This window comes from Petromyzon marinus, chromosome 16 (genome assembly GCF_048934315.1).
Source record: "Petromyzon marinus isolate PM22_M1 ecotype Great Lakes invasive population chromosome 16, UKy_Petmar_22M1.pri1.0, whole genome shotgun sequence".
NCBI lineage: Eukaryota > Metazoa > Chordata > Hyperoartia > Petromyzontiformes > Petromyzontidae > Petromyzon > Petromyzon marinus.
In genome coordinates this window covers 8,074,830-8,093,084 of record NC_133682.1, presented here as the reverse complement: position 1 = coordinate 8,093,084, position 18,255 = coordinate 8,074,830, and the positions used below count along the sequence as shown (strand labels likewise).

The 18,255-nt window shown below is 50.3% G+C and overlaps 1 protein-coding gene across 1 annotated transcript in view; it reads right to left on the bottom strand.

Moving 5' to 3' along the window:
• DLC1 (DLC1 Rho GTPase activating protein) overlaps positions 1-17,998 on the bottom strand; it is a 153,357-nt gene extending 135,359 nt beyond the window's left edge. Inside the window, exons 1-2 of the mRNA XM_032955275.2 lie at positions 17,501-17,998; positions 1,115-2,747 (exon numbers count right to left, since the gene is read on the bottom strand). Of these exons, the coding sequence (XP_032811166.2) occupies positions 1,115-2,563 (1,449 nt within the window). The 5' untranslated portion in view covers positions 2,564-2,747; positions 17,501-17,998. The remainder of the gene's footprint in view (positions 1-1,114; positions 2,748-17,500) is intronic.
• Positions 17,999-18,255: the final 257 nt, after the last annotated feature.

The window sequence follows — 18,255 nt, the reverse complement described above, 5'->3', positions numbered from 1 at the left end:
GGTAGCGTTGGGGTGGGGGCCTCGATCGGGCGACCACGGAGCCGTGGCTCCAAGTGGGATGGACGGGCGCCCATTCACCCCACCCCCCCCCGGCCCTGGCCTCCACAGGAAATGGCCGGGATTTTTCTGTGCTTAGAGCAGCACGGTGAAACGGCGCGGTGAGACGACGTGGTGAGACGACGTGGTGAAACGGCGCGGTCAGACGCTGTGGTGGCTTCCTCGCCACGCGCCTCCCGCTTAGGCAGGCCAAAGACTTTCACAGCATCCACACTTCAAATCCATCGGCCGTTAAGCACGGATGTACACGCGCTTGCAAATTAGCGGCTTTTTCCAATATCAGGAAAGGCAATACCGTACATGCCGGGTGGTTTAGGGGAAAGACAGCTGAGTAAGGCACCACTGTGATTCTAATGTTTGAACTTGGATTGAACCTGCTCGTGATTACATTGGGTTCTCAATTCGAGTGGACAGATGGCCTCAGTCTGTTCACCAATGACTACATCTAAATTCCAGCCCTCAGGACTGCATTTTTTGATTTTCACTCCCATGTAACAACCACTGCCCCAAGTGTGACTAAACAATATCATCTGAAGCCATCTCAAATCTAGCTCCGTGATATCTCCTTCCGCGGGCAAAGTCTCTAAAACACGGGTTTAAACACCGTTCTGCGAGAATTCTAAAATAATTATTCGTCTCATGACATGGTGACCACAGCAAGATTGTCATAACAGTGGGGAAAGACAAAAAAAGAAGAAAATATTCTTTCAATATAATTTGCATTTTATATGACCAAAAGTGTTTTTTTTCTTTGTACAATGCAAATACTCATTGTTACCAAAACTCATTGGTTTCGGGAACGCGGGGTAAACTTAAACCGCGGCCGAGTTTGATTAAAATGCAGCTGCGATGCTTATCCCGCCAAATTCTCTCGCTCCAGACAAGCCCTGTCTCGACATAATTGAATTACATCGTTCAGACGAAAATGAAAAACTGGCTTTCGCGTTACGGTGCTACCTTCAGCTCAGCAGTACCTGAAGGCGACAAACAACAGGGGACACGATACACCGAAGTGGCAACTCTCCCACGTACACGAGGCTCCGCCACTGACCCTTACCGCTCTTCTGGCGACCGCCGCCGCATGCTGCTCGCTGGGCCCAGGTTCCAGCTGTACCGGCTCCTCCACAATGCGGAGGGCACGGTCGTTTGTCTTGCTCTCGGCATCCGAATCGCCGCTGCTCCACACGACCACCGCCGCCGGCGGAGGAGGAGACTGAGCAGGGAGACGAGGGCCGCCACCGCCACCGAGAACATCCGATTCCCGTGCGCTTTTGATTCCGCCGGGGCATTCGGCACCCCCACAATGCGCACCAGCCAGGGCAGCGTCCGTCATGAAATCGTCAGAGTAGCCGGTCATGTCGGGCAGGGGTCTCTCCTTTCTAGCGGTGGCATCTGATTTGGTGGGAGCTGGGGGGGAGCCGGCGCCGTCGTCGAGAGGGCGAGGAGTGGCCGCCGTCTTACTGCGGTCATTGCGCCTCCTCTTGCGCGCCACCACACCCGTGTGGACGATCTCGGCCTCATCGCCCAGTTCCACAAGGCTCAGGGCCTCTGCGATGTGGTCACCTTCATCCATGCCAGCCTCGTGGTGCCCGCCGAAAATGCGTTCCGAGCCCTCACTCCTCGCCTCCTCAGGGATAGTGTCCAAACAGAAGAGCTGGCTCACGCTGGGTGCCAGGGACGAGCCTGGCTCATCCGTTTGCAGCAAAGCACCGCTGGCCTCACCCTGAGCCCCCGAATCAATAGAGGTTTCCGTTGTACACGCCGAAGGTGTCGGACTGGTGACGTCAAATTCAGCTGTGACGTCTGGGTCCTTCTCAGCGTCGATGGAAGGCAGAATGACTCCACCCATGCTGACGGGCAGGCTACAGCTATCGTTGTCCCCTTCCTCTTCCGGATCTGGGCTTGTCGTCCCAGCCGCACTTTTGGCGATCAACTCAAAAGCCTGTCCATCATCTGTTGTGATCAAACCCGCGCCTTCGGTTGGGAGGTCAGGGCCGCTATGGTTACCGTGTAGCTCATGCCGCCCGTTGGCAGTCACCGCCACATTGTCAGCGTTTACCGCTAAATCTGGCACCTCGTCGACGGGAATTGCAGCGTCGTCTGGCTGATCATGACATTTTTGCCAGCTAGGATGGCCGCTGTGCCGTGATGTTGTGGAGGCACTGAGAGAGCAGTAGTTGCCCTTGAGTGGGGCCTCTCCGCCAGGGCCCGTGGGGGCTTCACCTCCTGCCGACGCCACCGAAACCACTGCCGTGCCTCTGTCGTTCAGCAAATCCTCGCCGCCTTGGAAATCCAGGGGCCATGCAGCATCGGGAAGGCGTCGAGACCGAGAGGCTGGCGTATCGACGCGCGCCCGCGTGAACTCCGCTCCGTTGGTGGGCCCAACAACATCACTGCCGCTCAAGATGGCCGCGACCTTGGCGAGGTCGGCGCGCGCCGCCCCGCCCGCGTAGCCCCGGCAGCAAGGTGCATCGTGGGAGCTGAACATGTGGTCACCGGGCCTCATGGCACGGGCTGCACGCCTGATGGAAGTGACGGGACGGCTCTGCTCACTACTCTTAGCCGTGAGCGGCCATCGCAATGGTCGCTCGCACCGATGCCTTCTCCTCTTCCTCTTCTCGCCGGCAGAAGCTGCCCTCCCTCCCTCCTCCTCCTCGTGCGAGTCTCTATAGCAATCCGCGAGCGAGCATCTGCAAAAGATTTAACAGAAACAGCCACTGGAAAAGCAGCAAACGTTGCAAAAATATTTTTCAAAAATACATTTGAATATGAGCTTTGTTTTACGATGACATGCCACAATGAGTATTACAAGTCGTGAGAAAACTGATTTATGCAGCAGTGGAGAATTACTTTAACATTTCTTTTTTTCCATTCTGTAAACAGCTTTACGTCTGTAATACATTGACTTTTAAACTCAAACCTTAAAAGATATCATTTATGTGTAATCTATATTTCGCACACATATTCATATGCATATTTACATGTATTACACTGTTTGGCCAAATTTTTTATTGTCCCAAATATAATCCGTGAAATCAGTTGCATTATTTCCCAAAGAGGGGCTGGGTAATGTATTACTCATGTACAACGCAATGAGCCATACATAAAATATTATTTTTTCACATAAACCACCTTATCTTCTGCCGTGGACAGTCTCACTTCAATAGCAACACTGATGTTGTCACTTACGAAAAAGACAACAAAAAAATAATCTCCTGACCGTTGAGATATGTACACTAAATCCCAACGTCGAGACTCCCATCCGCTGGGGTTCTTTTGTAAATGCCATTGCAAAATGTATGCCTTCGAAAAGCCCCAATTTCCCTACTTTTTTTTGACAGGATACAGTTTGCATGAATTGAGCGCATGGAGGCTCCCTGCACATAAAATTTCCAAGAACCCAGGTGCTCGTCTCTTTACTCGCCCCCATATTGAATGTTTTCCAGCACCGCAAAGAAAATTTATTTCCTTTCGTTTGGCAGGTCAATCCGTTGCACGAGCAAACAACAACACTCTCTCCCAAAATCCTTAGCACCGCAAAAGGCATTAGAGACTCGGTATTGCCAAAAAAATAAATGCTTGTCGCCGTTTTTTCCTCTTTCTCATTTTGTTTGTCCAAATTCCCTGTGTCCGCCTGTGTCCGGGAACACATCAGCGGTACTCACAAGGGGGGGGGGCGGGTAGAAGGGGGATGGAAGTGGGGGGGGGGGTGCAGTTGCCGACCGGAATGAAGCGGAGCGCCGATGCGGGATGAGGAGTGTGGGAAAACATCGGCGGAAGAGGAGAATGCAGGGGCGAGTGGCCTCGCGGGGGAACACTGTGGGGGCCCTAGGCATAAAAACCAAAAACTCCCATCCAGAAAGGCTCATCAATCCCAGATGTGCGTGGGGCAGTGCTAGGGGGGTGGGGTTAAAGAGAGGGGATGTGGAGAGGGGGGGGGGGCGGTGGATGAGTGGCGAGGCCCAGAGAGGAGCGCTGGGGGACAATCGCGGGAGTTGAATCATGGTACGGTGCACGGGTGGCCGCGTGGCCAAACGGTCGTGGCACGCTCGCCCCCGAGGCCCTCCACGTGGGCGTCGATGGTTGGGTTCTCACTGCCATGCAGTTAAAGTTCTGCGGGTGTAACCAATCTGATCGAACGCTACTTTGAGAATTCAGTAATGTTATGTGCAAGAGCAGAGTACTTGGATGCAGGTATTGAAATATACATCGTATATTTTAAATACTAAAGACCTCCTTTGCCAGTACCAAAATGTAATAATAGGGGTTTTCCCCTTTTTTCTGGCAACAAAACTGAAACCTTTTTACAAGGATTCATGTCTGCATTAACCACAATACCTGCAGTCAAAATGCAAACAAAAAAACCTACTATGATAATATATGATGCATTGTCCTTGAAACTGATTGGTCCACACCAAGGGACGGCTTTCTTTTGAGCCTCGACCCAATTGGTGCTCGACCAGATGACGCCAAAAGGCGTCACACAGCTCAAAGACAATGCACTATCAAAGTAATGAGGGCTCGGGGTGAAGAAAGCCGTCCCTTGGTGTGGCCCAATCAGTTTCAAGGACAATGCATCATATATTATCATAGTATGTTTTTTGTTTGCATTTTGACTGCAGATATTGTGGTTAATGCAGACATGAATCCTTGTAAAAAGGTTTCATTTTTGTTGCCAGAAAAAAGGGGGAAAACCCTTATTATAAACTAAATAATCATCGACCATCCTCAATTGATTGTTAGGCGAAGGCCTCCTCAAGCCATCGCCATTCCACACAGTCTCGTGACTAGCCTGTTGCATAGGCATGTCGAACGTGAGGGTTGTACGACCGTACTTCAACACGCTGGTCAGTGCAGGTTTGAAGGGAGCACGTGTAGTCTCGCCTCTTGCCGAGCATGCGACTGGCGTAGAGGTGCCTCTACGCGGTATCGGGGCGTCAAAGCTCTCGGGGTTATTCTTCACCGCGTCAAGGCAGCTGCCCTCACTGAGGACGACCCAACGAACTAAAACACAAAAAATGAACAAACTGTCTCCATGTAGCCACAATCCCCCTGGAGAAATATATATTTTAAAGCAGTTGACAACCCTCTGCGTGCCTCCCAGCTGGTTAAATAAAGGGCCTGTGCTTGATAGAATCGTGCATCTGAAATGCATTTGGGTATCAGCCTTTGGCAGCAGAAGGAGAGTGAGCAGGCAGAGAGAGAGAGAGTAAAAATGTTTCTGGGGAGTGAGTGGGAGGCAGGGTTTGAATATCTGGAGTTGGAGAAGAGAGCGGAGCTCTGGTCTGAACAAAAAAAAAATTGAAAAAAATGAAACTTAAAAAAATCCGTCATGTGAGCGCAGGCCGGTGTGACGCACGTGTGAGCTGGGTTTTTTTTAGGATTTTTTTTTGCCACTGCTGCCTGCGTGGACATCTGGTACGTGGACCATTACCTCACTCGTGACAGACGCCGCACAGCAAAGCCACGCTCGTTGCTTTAATGAGCGACTACTGCGCGTACGTGGATGGTGAGTGTATTACACGTAGGACTTGCCCGTTTGGGCAAAGCGTGGTACGGATGCTGGACCTTGTATCATCACTGAGCACAGACGAGACAGAGAGAGGACCCCTGGAAAAGGAACAGTGAGATTTCCTCCATGCTTTGGTTTTGCTTTTCATTTGTGATGTTTTTCTCGAAACATTCTTAAACTAACTCAAAACAAGGTCGATCAAAAATGTTAAATAAGCTTTAAGAGAGTCGTTGCGAAGTTGGGGCCAATTAAAGCTCTTGTGCAGTACCCACAATGCCCAGGATTCCGATCGCCCTCTCAACGCAAATAATTGCATTCGTTCAAAATGTGTTGGTAATTTTGTGATTTGTTTTTGTTCAACAACACAAAGTCATCCCTCTATCTAATCGCTTCCAAAAGTTTTTCTTCCACGCTATCTCTTTATGTTATACGTTCTCTTCGCTGTAATAATTCAGCGTCAGCTTATCGCTAACTTTTACAGGCTGGCACTTGAGCCAGGTGGTTTCAGCTAAGCTCAGGATAACGACGGCAAATGAACGATCGTGTCTTTGAAGGAGGTCCCGCGTCTTCAAAGACACCGATCTCCATCAGCAGACTCCGAGCTTGCACGCACTCGCAATCTGCTGCGTTATTAATTTCACCTTCACCGCACGGCGCTGCGTGGGGAGAGTCACGGCCCCGTGGGCGAGAGAGCCAAGCGGCAGGAATTGTTTTCGAACGATGGGCCCTTTCTGCCGTCTCTCACGACCGGCAAAAGCCAAACCCACAGCCAAACAACACGTGGAGTTTTCATTTCTCCGTTCTTCCCTCCTCCGCATTCGTTTTTTTTTCATTCCTTGCCGTCTCTCGTTCTCCTTTGCTGAAGGTGGGTGGGGGTTGGGAGGCGAGTGATGGTTCTTCTCTGGTTGGCTTTTTTTTGTTGTCAATGTCTGGTGTCTGGAAAAGCGAGACGTTGTTGATGTCTCGCCGCCCCCACTCCGTGGTCGCCTTTTAGCGTTGGAGGCGGCCGCCTCTCGGCGCTGCGGTTGAGGCAGCGGAGACTTGGCGCATTTCACCGCTTTTCGTTGGCCGGTGGCATTTTTTTTTAACGCTCCCACCTTTTTTTTTTTGCACACGCGTGTCTACATGCATGACGGCGGTTGCCTGCCCAGGGCCACGTGCCGCACTTGCTTAGGTTTCCAATATCTCACGGGGTCAGGCACATTCCTGCCGATTTGGTCACAGGTGTGTACGGTCACATGTACATTCATGCACATATGACAGTCATGCGTGTATGACTGTTCATGTGTGAATGTCTACTGGAAAGCAAAGTTAAAGACCTAGTGACATAATTTGAAAGTGTAATAGTACGCTGTTGTGTCACCAGAATTTTTGCCCTTTCATATGTGATACTACCAAATATTCTAGATTTTATCATATTAACCTGTTAATTGAGGTTAATATTATATAACATTCTCACTGCAATGTTTATTTCAAATTAATTAAAGTAACAACATTTTTAGTTTAAGTGATGTATACATAAATGGGGGAATGGAGGTGCAATGGTTAGGGCTTTGGGCTACTGACCTAGTGGCCTGAGTTTGATTCCTTTCCAAGCGATATCTCAACAAAGCTGCCCTCCGCTCCTTGCTGCTGTTTCACCAGCCCTGACCACCCAAGTACAATTAACAAAAAAAAACTCATTACATTCTCCATTAACACTGCGGCCTTAAAATAAAAAAATATATATTTAACAGGTTACGTTTCAGGCAATGGCTCTAATTCATAGCACGTGTTTTTGTTAATTGTGCTTGTCCAAGACTGGCAATGCAGGATCACCATATAATTTTGCTCAATTTTGATGACCATGGTAAATCATGACGATATAATCCCCTCGCCCGACACAGCACGGGGAGGCCTTTCATCCAGCAATGGATTCATAATGGGGGAGGGGGCTGTGAATTGGCGAGCGATGGCAGCGTGTCGCTATAACAGACACGCCGCGAATGCACGGAGCACCTTGCCTGCGGAGTGCGGCCGCGCAACAATGCACGACACGAGCACCCAGCGGCGGCGACGGCCGAGGCCACAGCAAACCACGCCTGGGGCAGCAGCAACAGCAGCCTGGAGGAGCAGCAACAGCAGCCTGGAGGGGCAGCAGTAGCAGCCTGTAGCAGCAGCAGCCTGGAGGAGCAGCAGCAGCCTGGAGGAGCAGCAGCAGCCTGGAGGAGCAGCAGCAGCCTGGAGGGGCAGCAGCAGCCTGTAGCAGCAGCCTGGAGGAGCAGCAGCAGCCTGGAGGCGCAGCAGCAGCAGCCTGGAGGGGCAGCAGCAGCAGCCTGGAGGAGCAGCAGCGCAATTTGGCTCCGGTCGTTCTTAAGCGCAAAAACGTGGACGGCTCTGCTTTATTTCCCCGCGCAGCTGCTGCGGCTATTAAATTGAAATTAACGAGTCTCAGAAGAAAATCATTTTTGGGGCAGGATCCGGTATTAAGATACAGAAAAACAGGCAAACAGGCCCCCGCAACCGGTAGGCATCTCACACTCCACATCGCCCCTTGTTATTACACATGGAACAGTCCACGGCCAAAAGCAGCTCATGCACACACGATGGATGTACTGGAATGTTCCAATTCCTGTACAGGGGTGGCCGTGACATTTTCATGCTACATCTGCACTTGGGTGCTTGTTACCATGTGCGCCACGGCATACAAACGCATCCAGCGGAGGGCTCTTGGAGGGCCCTGTGCCTCGCTATCCATCTTGAACTGGCTCAGCGCCACGCATCGCAGCCGCGCGCTGCCTTCACTCCAGAGCCGGTCCTATGGGCACCCGAAAGAAGTGCAGAGTCTAGCAGCAGAATGCAGTGTTTGGTGGTGAGCACGCACAAGCGCTGGGAGTGGGGAACCTACAACGAGAGTTACCACCTGTCCTGGTTTTCCAAGGATATTAGTTGTGATTAATTGTTAGCTGTGTAATATTTGTTCCCTGCATTATTGATGTTTTTTTAGTAGCTGTGCTAACGCACAAAATAACCGGGCAACTGGCTAAACGGGGCCATCCGTGTAACAAATCAAATCAACTTAAAACTTTACGAAGCCATCCTGTGAAATCTCTAAGTCTACCCGGGACGTTAAAAGTCACGGTTTGTGTTACTGGCAAAAAATACACCACTTAAGACGATGCATTTGCATGTGGTTATCCCCTCTTCTAGCATTGTGAGATACTCGTGCCTATGATATGTCTGGATTTTTTGTGACTCATAGTTGCAACCCTAAACCTATTCCTGTGGCCACGTCATTTCATACGACCCATGGCCACGAGGCCTACTACTTCGAAACAGCCCACAAACGATATTTATCCATCACTGAAAGGAATTTAGCGGAGCTAATCGGGTACTCTGAGTAATCTTTTTGACTGGGCAACAATGCATTTCTATGTTTCGAGGACTCGGTCACATGTTGTCTTTCAAGTGGTTCTAAGGGGCCGTCCATAAATGACGTCACGCGATTTTGGACGATTTTTGACCTCCCCCCTCGTCACACGGCATCACAAAAAGTCAGACCCCCCCTCAAATATGACGTCACAAAGCTCTGCCCCCCCCCCCAAATAAAACATACTTCAAATCGCTTTAAACTATTGTCATTGTAGTGCGTATTTAATGTGGCGCTGCACTCTGATGTTGTAGGAGAAAACATTTATTAGAAAGTCTATTTAATTAAGTAGAACGTGTTGCCTATATTTATTTCAAGTTGCGCATTTTGATGTGACGTCACATTTCTCCCCCCCCCCTCCTCGTCACACATCGTCACAAATGTCTGACTCCCCCCGCCCCCCCTAGGTGCGTGACGTCATTAATGGACGGCCCCTAAGCACAATCCATGCGAAGAGTCCTAGCATGATCAAAGATTTGTGTCGACTTATGTGTGACCTGTTAATTTTATTTCAACATCCTATTTGGCCCCTGCACTGCGGCAGGATCAGTCCCATTGACATCTCTGCCCAGGGATTGAGCCTGAAATGAAGCAACGCCTCGAGTTGTACGAAATTTCTACCGCTCCTCAAAGCGGTCGATAATGTCTCAATCACGAAGCGCGGCTCCCACCCTCCCTCCCTCCCTTCCGCCTGCCGGCCCAGACTCTCCTCACGACCAGGAATTTCCTACGTTCTGTGACACATCGCCAGTCCGCACGCGAGCGTGCGGGTGCAAGCATTTGAAAAAAAAAACGAGTCAGCAATTTCACCATGCCGCCGTGTGACCTAAATCAAACGAGTCTGGGGCGCGAGACACACCATAACGCAAGGACAGGCTCCCTCCCCCCAGCGGAACTGCAGCCAGAGCTCAAACACATTGGCTTGAGACGCTGATGAAGTGCCGCATACCATTTCTTGTATTAATGCACCGTCATGTTCAGAGCATGGGCCCGTGACAAATACACCCGGAATGCACCTGATCTCGTCAAGAACTCTGAAAGCGAAGCAGGCTTTAGTCTTGTTAGTGCTTGGGTAGGAAACCAGTGTTCATGGCGGGTTATCATACGGCTACTGAAGGATCGTGCTACTTCGAGGGCATTACAGCAGCAGTGCAGCAAAATCCATTGTTATGTACTTCTATGTTCTCGTGTCTATGCTCCCCGCCTTCAACAACCCCACTGGCCAATGTGGTGAGGTTTGGTCAAATAACTGTCGTGACACGCATGGTATGGGAGGCCCTCATCCAGTCGTGGATTGACAAAAATGGCAGAACATGTGCATACGGGTATATTTTGAGATACCTTTATAAGCCATAATATTCCTCCTCAGAGTGGAAATTGCTGGTTAATCAAGATGCAACGATGCGTCGAATCATCAATTAACACAAATTATTGTGCTTGCCAGCGTCGGGCTGGCAATTATGAGTTATACAAAAAACTGTTGCAGGTTTAAAAATATATTTTCACAATTTTATTCCAGAAGTTTCATTGGATTCACATCTCTCAATGAACACATTTCCATTCACAACTCTCACAGCGAGCATTTCACCACCACGCGTAACAGAACAGCCCCGGAAGATAATGTCATCAGGCTCGTTTTGAAATCACCGAAACAAGCCTCTCTATCCACTCTCGGGACTCACCTTTTATGCCCCGTGGCATCAAGACTCGTTAACCCAAAATGCGTAATACTCCACTCAAGAGCTGAATAAGCCAAAATAAATTGTACGCGATTTTGTGTACAGCCTCCTGATAAGCAGTCTGAGACCATCAGTTCGCTGAAATCCGGATTAGGACTCAAATTCTAAGAAGTGCCAGGTCATTACTTTGACACAGTATTAGCCCACTCAGCTACTCAGTTGTATTGTCTGACCATAAGTCTCATAGGCAGAGATGGCAATCCTGCTGTCACTTGAGCTTAACCAGGAATCCCTCTTCCAGTAAATTTTGGGGCAAAATGCAAAGTGTTTGAATCGCAGAACGTTATGAGGGCTTCCTAAGAATGTCTAATTAGAGGTAACCATATGGCTCAGGGGACAGAGCTGGTATCACTGAAACCTGGGTTTGAATCTGTATTCGTAGGAATAAACCATATTCTCAAGTATACTGAGTTGATGTTCTCAGCTTGATCACCAATAACTGCACAAAAGGCCATCACGTTACATTTTGTTTTCACTTGAGTTGAAAAAAAGTTTCAACTCTGACAATAAAACGTTTGGTTGACTGCCAGATGACCAATCAGCAGGGCTTATGGGTACAAGTTCACATGACAAGATCTCAGAAGTGGTTCTGTGTTATCACCATCTGCGGATCGTTCTCAAACAAGACAATGCTCGGCTCTGTAAAAGTTCGGCATAGACATTCCTTTGTCTCATGACACAGATAGCACAAACTTAATTGAAAATGAGGTAGAAGTCAACAACGAAATAGAAATGTTAAAAAAATATCTAATGCCACAAAATCTAAGCGAAGACACCCTTCAGGTTTTGATGACTCAGAGAAAATACCTAAAGCTGACACGGTCAACCCAAGGCCACCTCATGGAATTTGACACAAATGCCTGGTGCTCATAGAGCCCAACTGAGCTATCCCTTAAGATTAGTACCATTCAATATAAATGCCTTGGGCTCAGAGAGCCAAATTAATGTGCCCTGAGGATTCAGTTGAGATGTCTAAGCCTCAAGCATTCCACAGTAAGGCACCTTAATGCAACGCAGACGCTGCCTCAGGCTCGGTGGGAGGTGGGTGGGCAAGTGGGAGAGCGCACTTGTTTTACGCACGATCGTAAACGACACCGACGCAACGTCACCCCAGGCCTCATTTCCCACGACACACGCACGCACCGCTGGAAAAAGGGGGCAAAAATCTAACGGGGCTTAAAAAATCAAGCCGTGCGGATTCATACGCTAGGCACGAAAGCTAAAATTTCAGCTGTAAGATAAAACCGAAACCGGCTTCAACGCGCACACTTGCAACTACTACACGGCACACTAGCAATTGCTACAAGGCACTTTTTTTAAAAAAGGGTTCACAATAATAAAGTTGATGACGCACCCTTGCATTGCGTGCATGAGGCCAGAATAAATGTTTCAGCAGAAGGGTTTGGCGTGTTTTTTTTCTCTCTGTGCTGCACCGGTTGCGAGGAGCCAACATTTTTCATGCCGAGCGGCTGACGTCAGACGGGAAAGGAGGGATGTGGGTGCCAGGGGGGCGAGCCCGGAGTCCACGATGGAGCTTATGATGGCTTCCATCTGCACACAGGTTAGGGGTTAATCGAGATGCAGAACTTCCACATCGAATTTGGAAGCATTTGCACCGGAATTTTTCCAAATCCGATCGATTCTACCGCGTATTTTTTATGGCTCTAAGCGCTCGGCAAATGAGCAATTGAAATAGAAAAACAGACAAAGACACAGACGTGTAAATATCCACATGCAAAAAAAAAACACAAAAGATTCCCATACAACCTTATAGAGTGTTTGGGCAATTTCTGTTAGCAAGCATCTATTCAGACCACACATTGAATACTTTTAATATGTCCTTTCTGTTCAGGAAAATTATTTCACAAGCACACATACAACTGCGCACAGGAGCACTTACAAAGTTGTGTGGTACGAGAAAGAATCGCTCACTAATGCGCGAATTACATTGCACTGTGTGCATTTAATGCCACATCAATGCGTGGATATATGGGATCTGACCTGATTCCTCCCTCGGCCTACTCAGCCTAAAATGGGTGATCTCATATCATAATCATCAGCCGTCGAGAGACAAAAGGTGGCCAGGCGCATGTGATCCTGGTCAAGCCACCTCTCCATGTGCTGTGCCACTCATCACAGCGGCTTGGTAACAAACTAGGCCTGCCAGGTCATAGGGCTATAAAAAGATAGATCTCTGGTGATTGAATATTAACAAATCATGTGTTAAATTATTTAGAGCCTTAGCCAATTCACTGCTGGATAAAGCCTTATCCACGCGGTTTTGGTCAGTGTGGGTTAGTGAAGGTGGTGGGGCACAAAACCAGCTCGGATATCACTGGCCATCGACGTTTTCCACAGCCTGGAATGAAACTCAGGTCACGGGATTCATCGCGCATTGCATTAACCACTGCGCTACTCCATCCCAAAACGTTGTGTGCATGTACTGATCCACAAAATAAACACTTTGTGAGTGAGTGGACTGTACATAAGCAGCTTCTGTCTCTGCCGCTGCTGCACAAAACAGACAAGCGAGTGTATTATTGTGCCTCCGTCGCCGATGCATGTGATTGACGTGATGGCGATATTTAAAACAAGTGGCGAGTGCTGCCAGGGAGCACGCAGTCTCATCTCCATTTAGGGCACGTGCTGGCACAAGCCGAATGGAATCCAGCGGGCATGGCCACCCTCCCCGCGTCTACACGTAACCCCGGCTGCCGAAAATCACGAGTCCCGATGCTCCGACACGCACATCTTGTGACACCAATTACCCCGTCGAAGTCAATGCTCGTTTTTGTGAAAGCCTAACGGGCTGAGGACACACACAAACACACGCGCACACAGAGAGTCCTTCTACTCGGAATGCATTTATTCGGCACGGCAGCAAATTCCGGACGCCCACCTCCGCCCCACCACTGGACGGGCAAGACGGGGGAGCTGCGTTTTTCAGTCCTTTTCAGGAACCGGACCGGCACGCCGAAGCCTGCTCCGTCCTCAGCCGCTCAGAGAAATGCGTTGCAGATGCGCGACGCGGCAACGGCCGGGAGTCGCGGCGCGATCAGGGGCCGAGAGGCCCGAGCCTCGTTTGTCATCCCTGACAGCTCCGGCTGCGCAGAACGCAAAACAACGCGGCCGGGGACGCGAGGCTCCCTCGCGCCACATTCCTCCCGCTCCTCCGCCGAGCACCACTGGCTCACGGCGGCGGTGGCAGTGGAGCCTCGTGCGGTGAATTTGGGGAGAGCAAAACTTTGCTCGCACGTTCCGTAGGCGAGAGTTGAGAACCGGTCGGCGAACCGTCAGGCGCATGGAGAGGCTACAGTCCCGGCAGTGACTTGGCATGATTATAAATGTGAGAAAATTATGCGATCACCTCCCAGGGTGATTTGCTGGTGGAGAAGGGTTTTAGAAATGTTAACGGCTCAAAGGCCAGGTGGGGGGGGGGGATAGTGAGGGTGTGAAGGTGCTGATCCAGGCTCATAAACCTCAAGACATTCGCTATGGCAAAAGCTCATTGACCTTGGCCCTCCCAGCCCCCCAAAAAAATCATTTACCAGAGCACACTTCCCAAAAACTGCAACTCGGCAGACCACGGCCCCTCTTGTTGAGCTGCCACTGGTTTTCAGGACATCCCGGCTCCCTCGTGCATTCCGCCACGGGCAGAGTGAGCGACTTTTGTTTTTCTCAAGTGCCAGCGAAGTCAACCAGTTCGTTGGTCCCATGGCCGACGTGTCAGCAGCGAGACAGAGAGAGGGAGAGCAAGCGACAGGCGCGTGTCATCGCCCCCGATGTCAGCTGTTTGCCGGCACTGCCCCCCCTCCACCCACCCCCCTCCAGCCCCTCCAACCTCGCTTTCAACTCACCCTCACCCCCATGGACATCGGTCGCACTGCTGGAACGCGAGGCCAATGACGGCGGAGCGTGACTACGGCGTTGCCCCGCGTTGGCGGCTGCTTTTCGCAAGCCCCACTCTAAATTAGCCCTCGTCAAGTGACATCTGCTCGTCATGGTCCCGGAAAAAAAAACATCCTCGTGAGAGGCACGTACGCCAGCGAAGCGATTTACCGATTTGAAAAACAAATGGTCTCACAGTTTGGTTTTCGGGCTCATTTAGAGCCGGAGGAGACGATGAGGAATGGTTGAAAGATTAATGCTTTCTGCCCGTACCTGCGTTCCCCGTCTGTTTCCCACATATGCAGATTGAATTGCTGCGTGCAATGTGCGGGTTTTACTGCCGTTGTGTGATTTATTGCAACAGAAGAGCATTTTACTCTTGGAGACAATCCAAAGGCACTGCTCAGAAGCCACTCGCCGATTAAATTTCTAGTACGGACATCAGTATTCACTTTTGTGTCAATAGCCAAGACTCGGGTTATTTTGGAAGAGAAATCCCCCGTTCCTATGTGCAAGATCAAATAACTGCCAAGATCAACTGAGACTCGTCGTCAACCTCATATTCATCATCATCATTCCAAGGCAGGTAAAATTAGCGCCACGTGGTGTGGCTGCGACGATGGCAAAACTGACTTGCCATGGGGAATGTTGACTCCTCACCAATCACTTGGGATTGCAAAAATATATGCACGTGGCCCCGCATTCATTTCAATGTGAGAACAATTTGCCTTTCCGACTCTTGGATTACAAAGTATTTTCGAGAGCAATGGTAAATCAGATCGCTTTTTAGCACCACCTATAGGGGAGAGTAAAACTCTACGCATTTCGTGAATGCATTACAATTCACGACAAGCCAGTCTGATGAGTGTGCATTACCTTGCGTGTGTACCGGACGCGGCATTAAGGTAAAAGCCATTCTTGTTGCTATTCATCAAACGTGTTGGCAGTCGGCACAGCTGAGAGGCATGGCCTCAGTGAGGGGGGTAAGGCCGAAGCTACGCAGGGTCATGCGCCATTCCCCTAATAATACCCTGCGGGCACGGACGACCACAGACCCCCTGGCCAGCTCCTACCACTTGGCCAGTAGCCCCCCTGCCCTTCCTGGTCGTTGGTGGTGGGGGGGGGGCATTCAAACGCACGATGTATAAATATAAAAGTTAATTTGCTCCCAGCCGGGTGGCACCGTGGCAGCGTGCCCGCCTCAAATTCGCAGGGTCATAAGGTCAAATCTCGGACGTGTGATGACTCAACCCATCCATTGTCCATCCACGGTTGATCAAATTGATTATCGCCTTGTGCTAACTATCACGGTGATTGCATTGTAGAGAATCTGCTTCGTGTGAGAAGAATGTGGAATTTCCAACACTGGCTCAGGAATTTACGGTGAACACGAGGGCAGTACTGCCCAATGCTCGTTTGAGTTTGGGGACACTGACCTTATTACGCAAGAAAGACTGACTGTAAAGACTAATTGTCATAGCCATAGCATGCCGCTCTGAAATACTCCAAACTGTACCAGTGGTCGGGTCAATAAATCACGTAAAAGCAAAGAATGCACATTTGCTCAAAATAAGATGCCTTGTTGATCACTTTATGTAATAATATGTGAATGTGTTGTGTACCGTCACGAAAGAGCCCATAACACATAAACCAAAGACCTGCTTTGTCTCTTGGACCCAGGGCTGCATCCTTGGGATAACGGTCTCATGCTGTGGAATGTTTTTGCCAATTGAAGCAAAATCAGATGTGTGTTGCGTGTGTGTGCTCCGTAGTAGATAGACTCCTGTTGATGTCGGTAGTGTAGTGCGTTCTCCATCACGCCATAACTTTGCCACTCAATGAACTTTTCGTGGGATACCAAGCGCCTGCCATCCACGCTCGCTGCTGCATTTACATCGTTTCACCAACTGGTGAAGACGGCTGCTCGGCTAGCATCAAGCAGTCCCACTCGCACGGGGCGCACGGGGGCGAGGGCAGAGCCTCATATAACTCAAGGCGACTCCTGCAGCAGACAGGAACAAGTCATGTCGGACATCCTAGATGTGTGACTACATGGGCCAGAAGCCTTATGTCCGATCGCCGCATAAGATACGGGCGAGATGGACCCAGGGGTTGAGAGGAACATGGAGCCACCAGCGGAACAAGCGCTCGACTGTCGCTGCTTCTCTAACGCGTCCCAGATGCATCTCACCGTGGATATCGATCACACCGAACAATCAAGGACTGACCAATGGCATATGGCACTAACAGAGGTGAGAGGAAAAATAACCATGATTAATTAATATTTACAGCCTTTTTGGCAATCTACTGCTGGCTGGCCGAAGGCCTGCCCACGATGTGACCGTCATGGGAGTTGTTTGACCATACTTCACCACCCTCCTCAGTGATGGCTGATGAAGAAAGCTCAGTAACGGTTTCTGATTTCACTCATCACAGAAATTATTCGTGGCTGGTAATTGAACTTAGGTCACCGGATTCATTGTGCAGTACACAAACCATTGCGCCATCACTCCAACCCAAGGAACAATTACATATTCAAAGAAATCTATACCATTTGACCGTTATATAACAGTTCTATCTTGATTTGAAGCTTTCGTGACTGCAGGAATCCATACTCTTTGGTTCTTTCGGTAAAGTCACCTCAAGCCTATATAACCTCTTGTTGCAGCAGCAGCTCTTTCCCCTGCCTCAGCAGTCCTCCTGCTGTGTTTGTCTCACCTGATGACGATTGCTCGTGTTGCGATCGAAGCGTCGTAATCTATACGTTTTCTATCTACGTGACTTTACCGAAAGAACCAAAGAGGAAGCAGTTCTGTAAGGCGATGCCGCAGGCAAGTTATACTATTTACGAATACACTTTAGAATTGAGAACTAGGCAGACCATTAAGTGCCTACCTTCGTGTAGATTAGCAGTGGAGTCCGGTCTGTCATGCAGATCGCTCCGAAGAGCGAAGCGCGTTCCCCGTGTACTGCAAGCCACGCGCCGGCACCGCGTTCTCCCCTCCACGGCAGGGGTGAAACGGTACCAGGTCTGGAGAGTCAAAGCGCTGTCTGATTTTATACGGAATTGTTTCCCTTCTCAGTCACGGCGCGAGGGAGACCTTCTCATCCAGTGCTCCTCGACGAGCAAGCGAGCAAAGTCTTCGACTCCTCCGCAATGAAGCGAGTCCGTGCCGGCGCCGGCGAGAGGGCGGTGCGCTGGAAACCCAAACCACCTCGGCCACCACGTGTCCACGGCAGGCTCGGCGGCAGGCTCCCAAAAAACTCCCGTCCGTTACCTCCCCGTGGATAATTTCATACAGGCCGCCACCGCCACGAGCCCCATCGTGGGAGCACGCCCTCCTACTGCTCCTCGCTCGCTCGTTCGCCTCCGCCCACTCGGCATGCGTCCTCCCCACGCAATCCCCCCGCCGCCGCCACCAACACCGCCGCTGCCACTTTCCTCGGCGCCTCCAAAGTCCAGAGATGCCCCCTCCCCTCCTCGCCGATCCCAAAACAGCCGCTCCACCCAGCACACTCCCCACCCACGTGCAGGCGCCCAGCACGGTCGCGCGCCGCCGCGGCTAAATGCTGTTTTTTGTTAGGGCGCTCAATAAAGCATCGTTTGTGCCACGCCGAGGAGCGCGAGGGGAAAATAAATAAAAACGGGC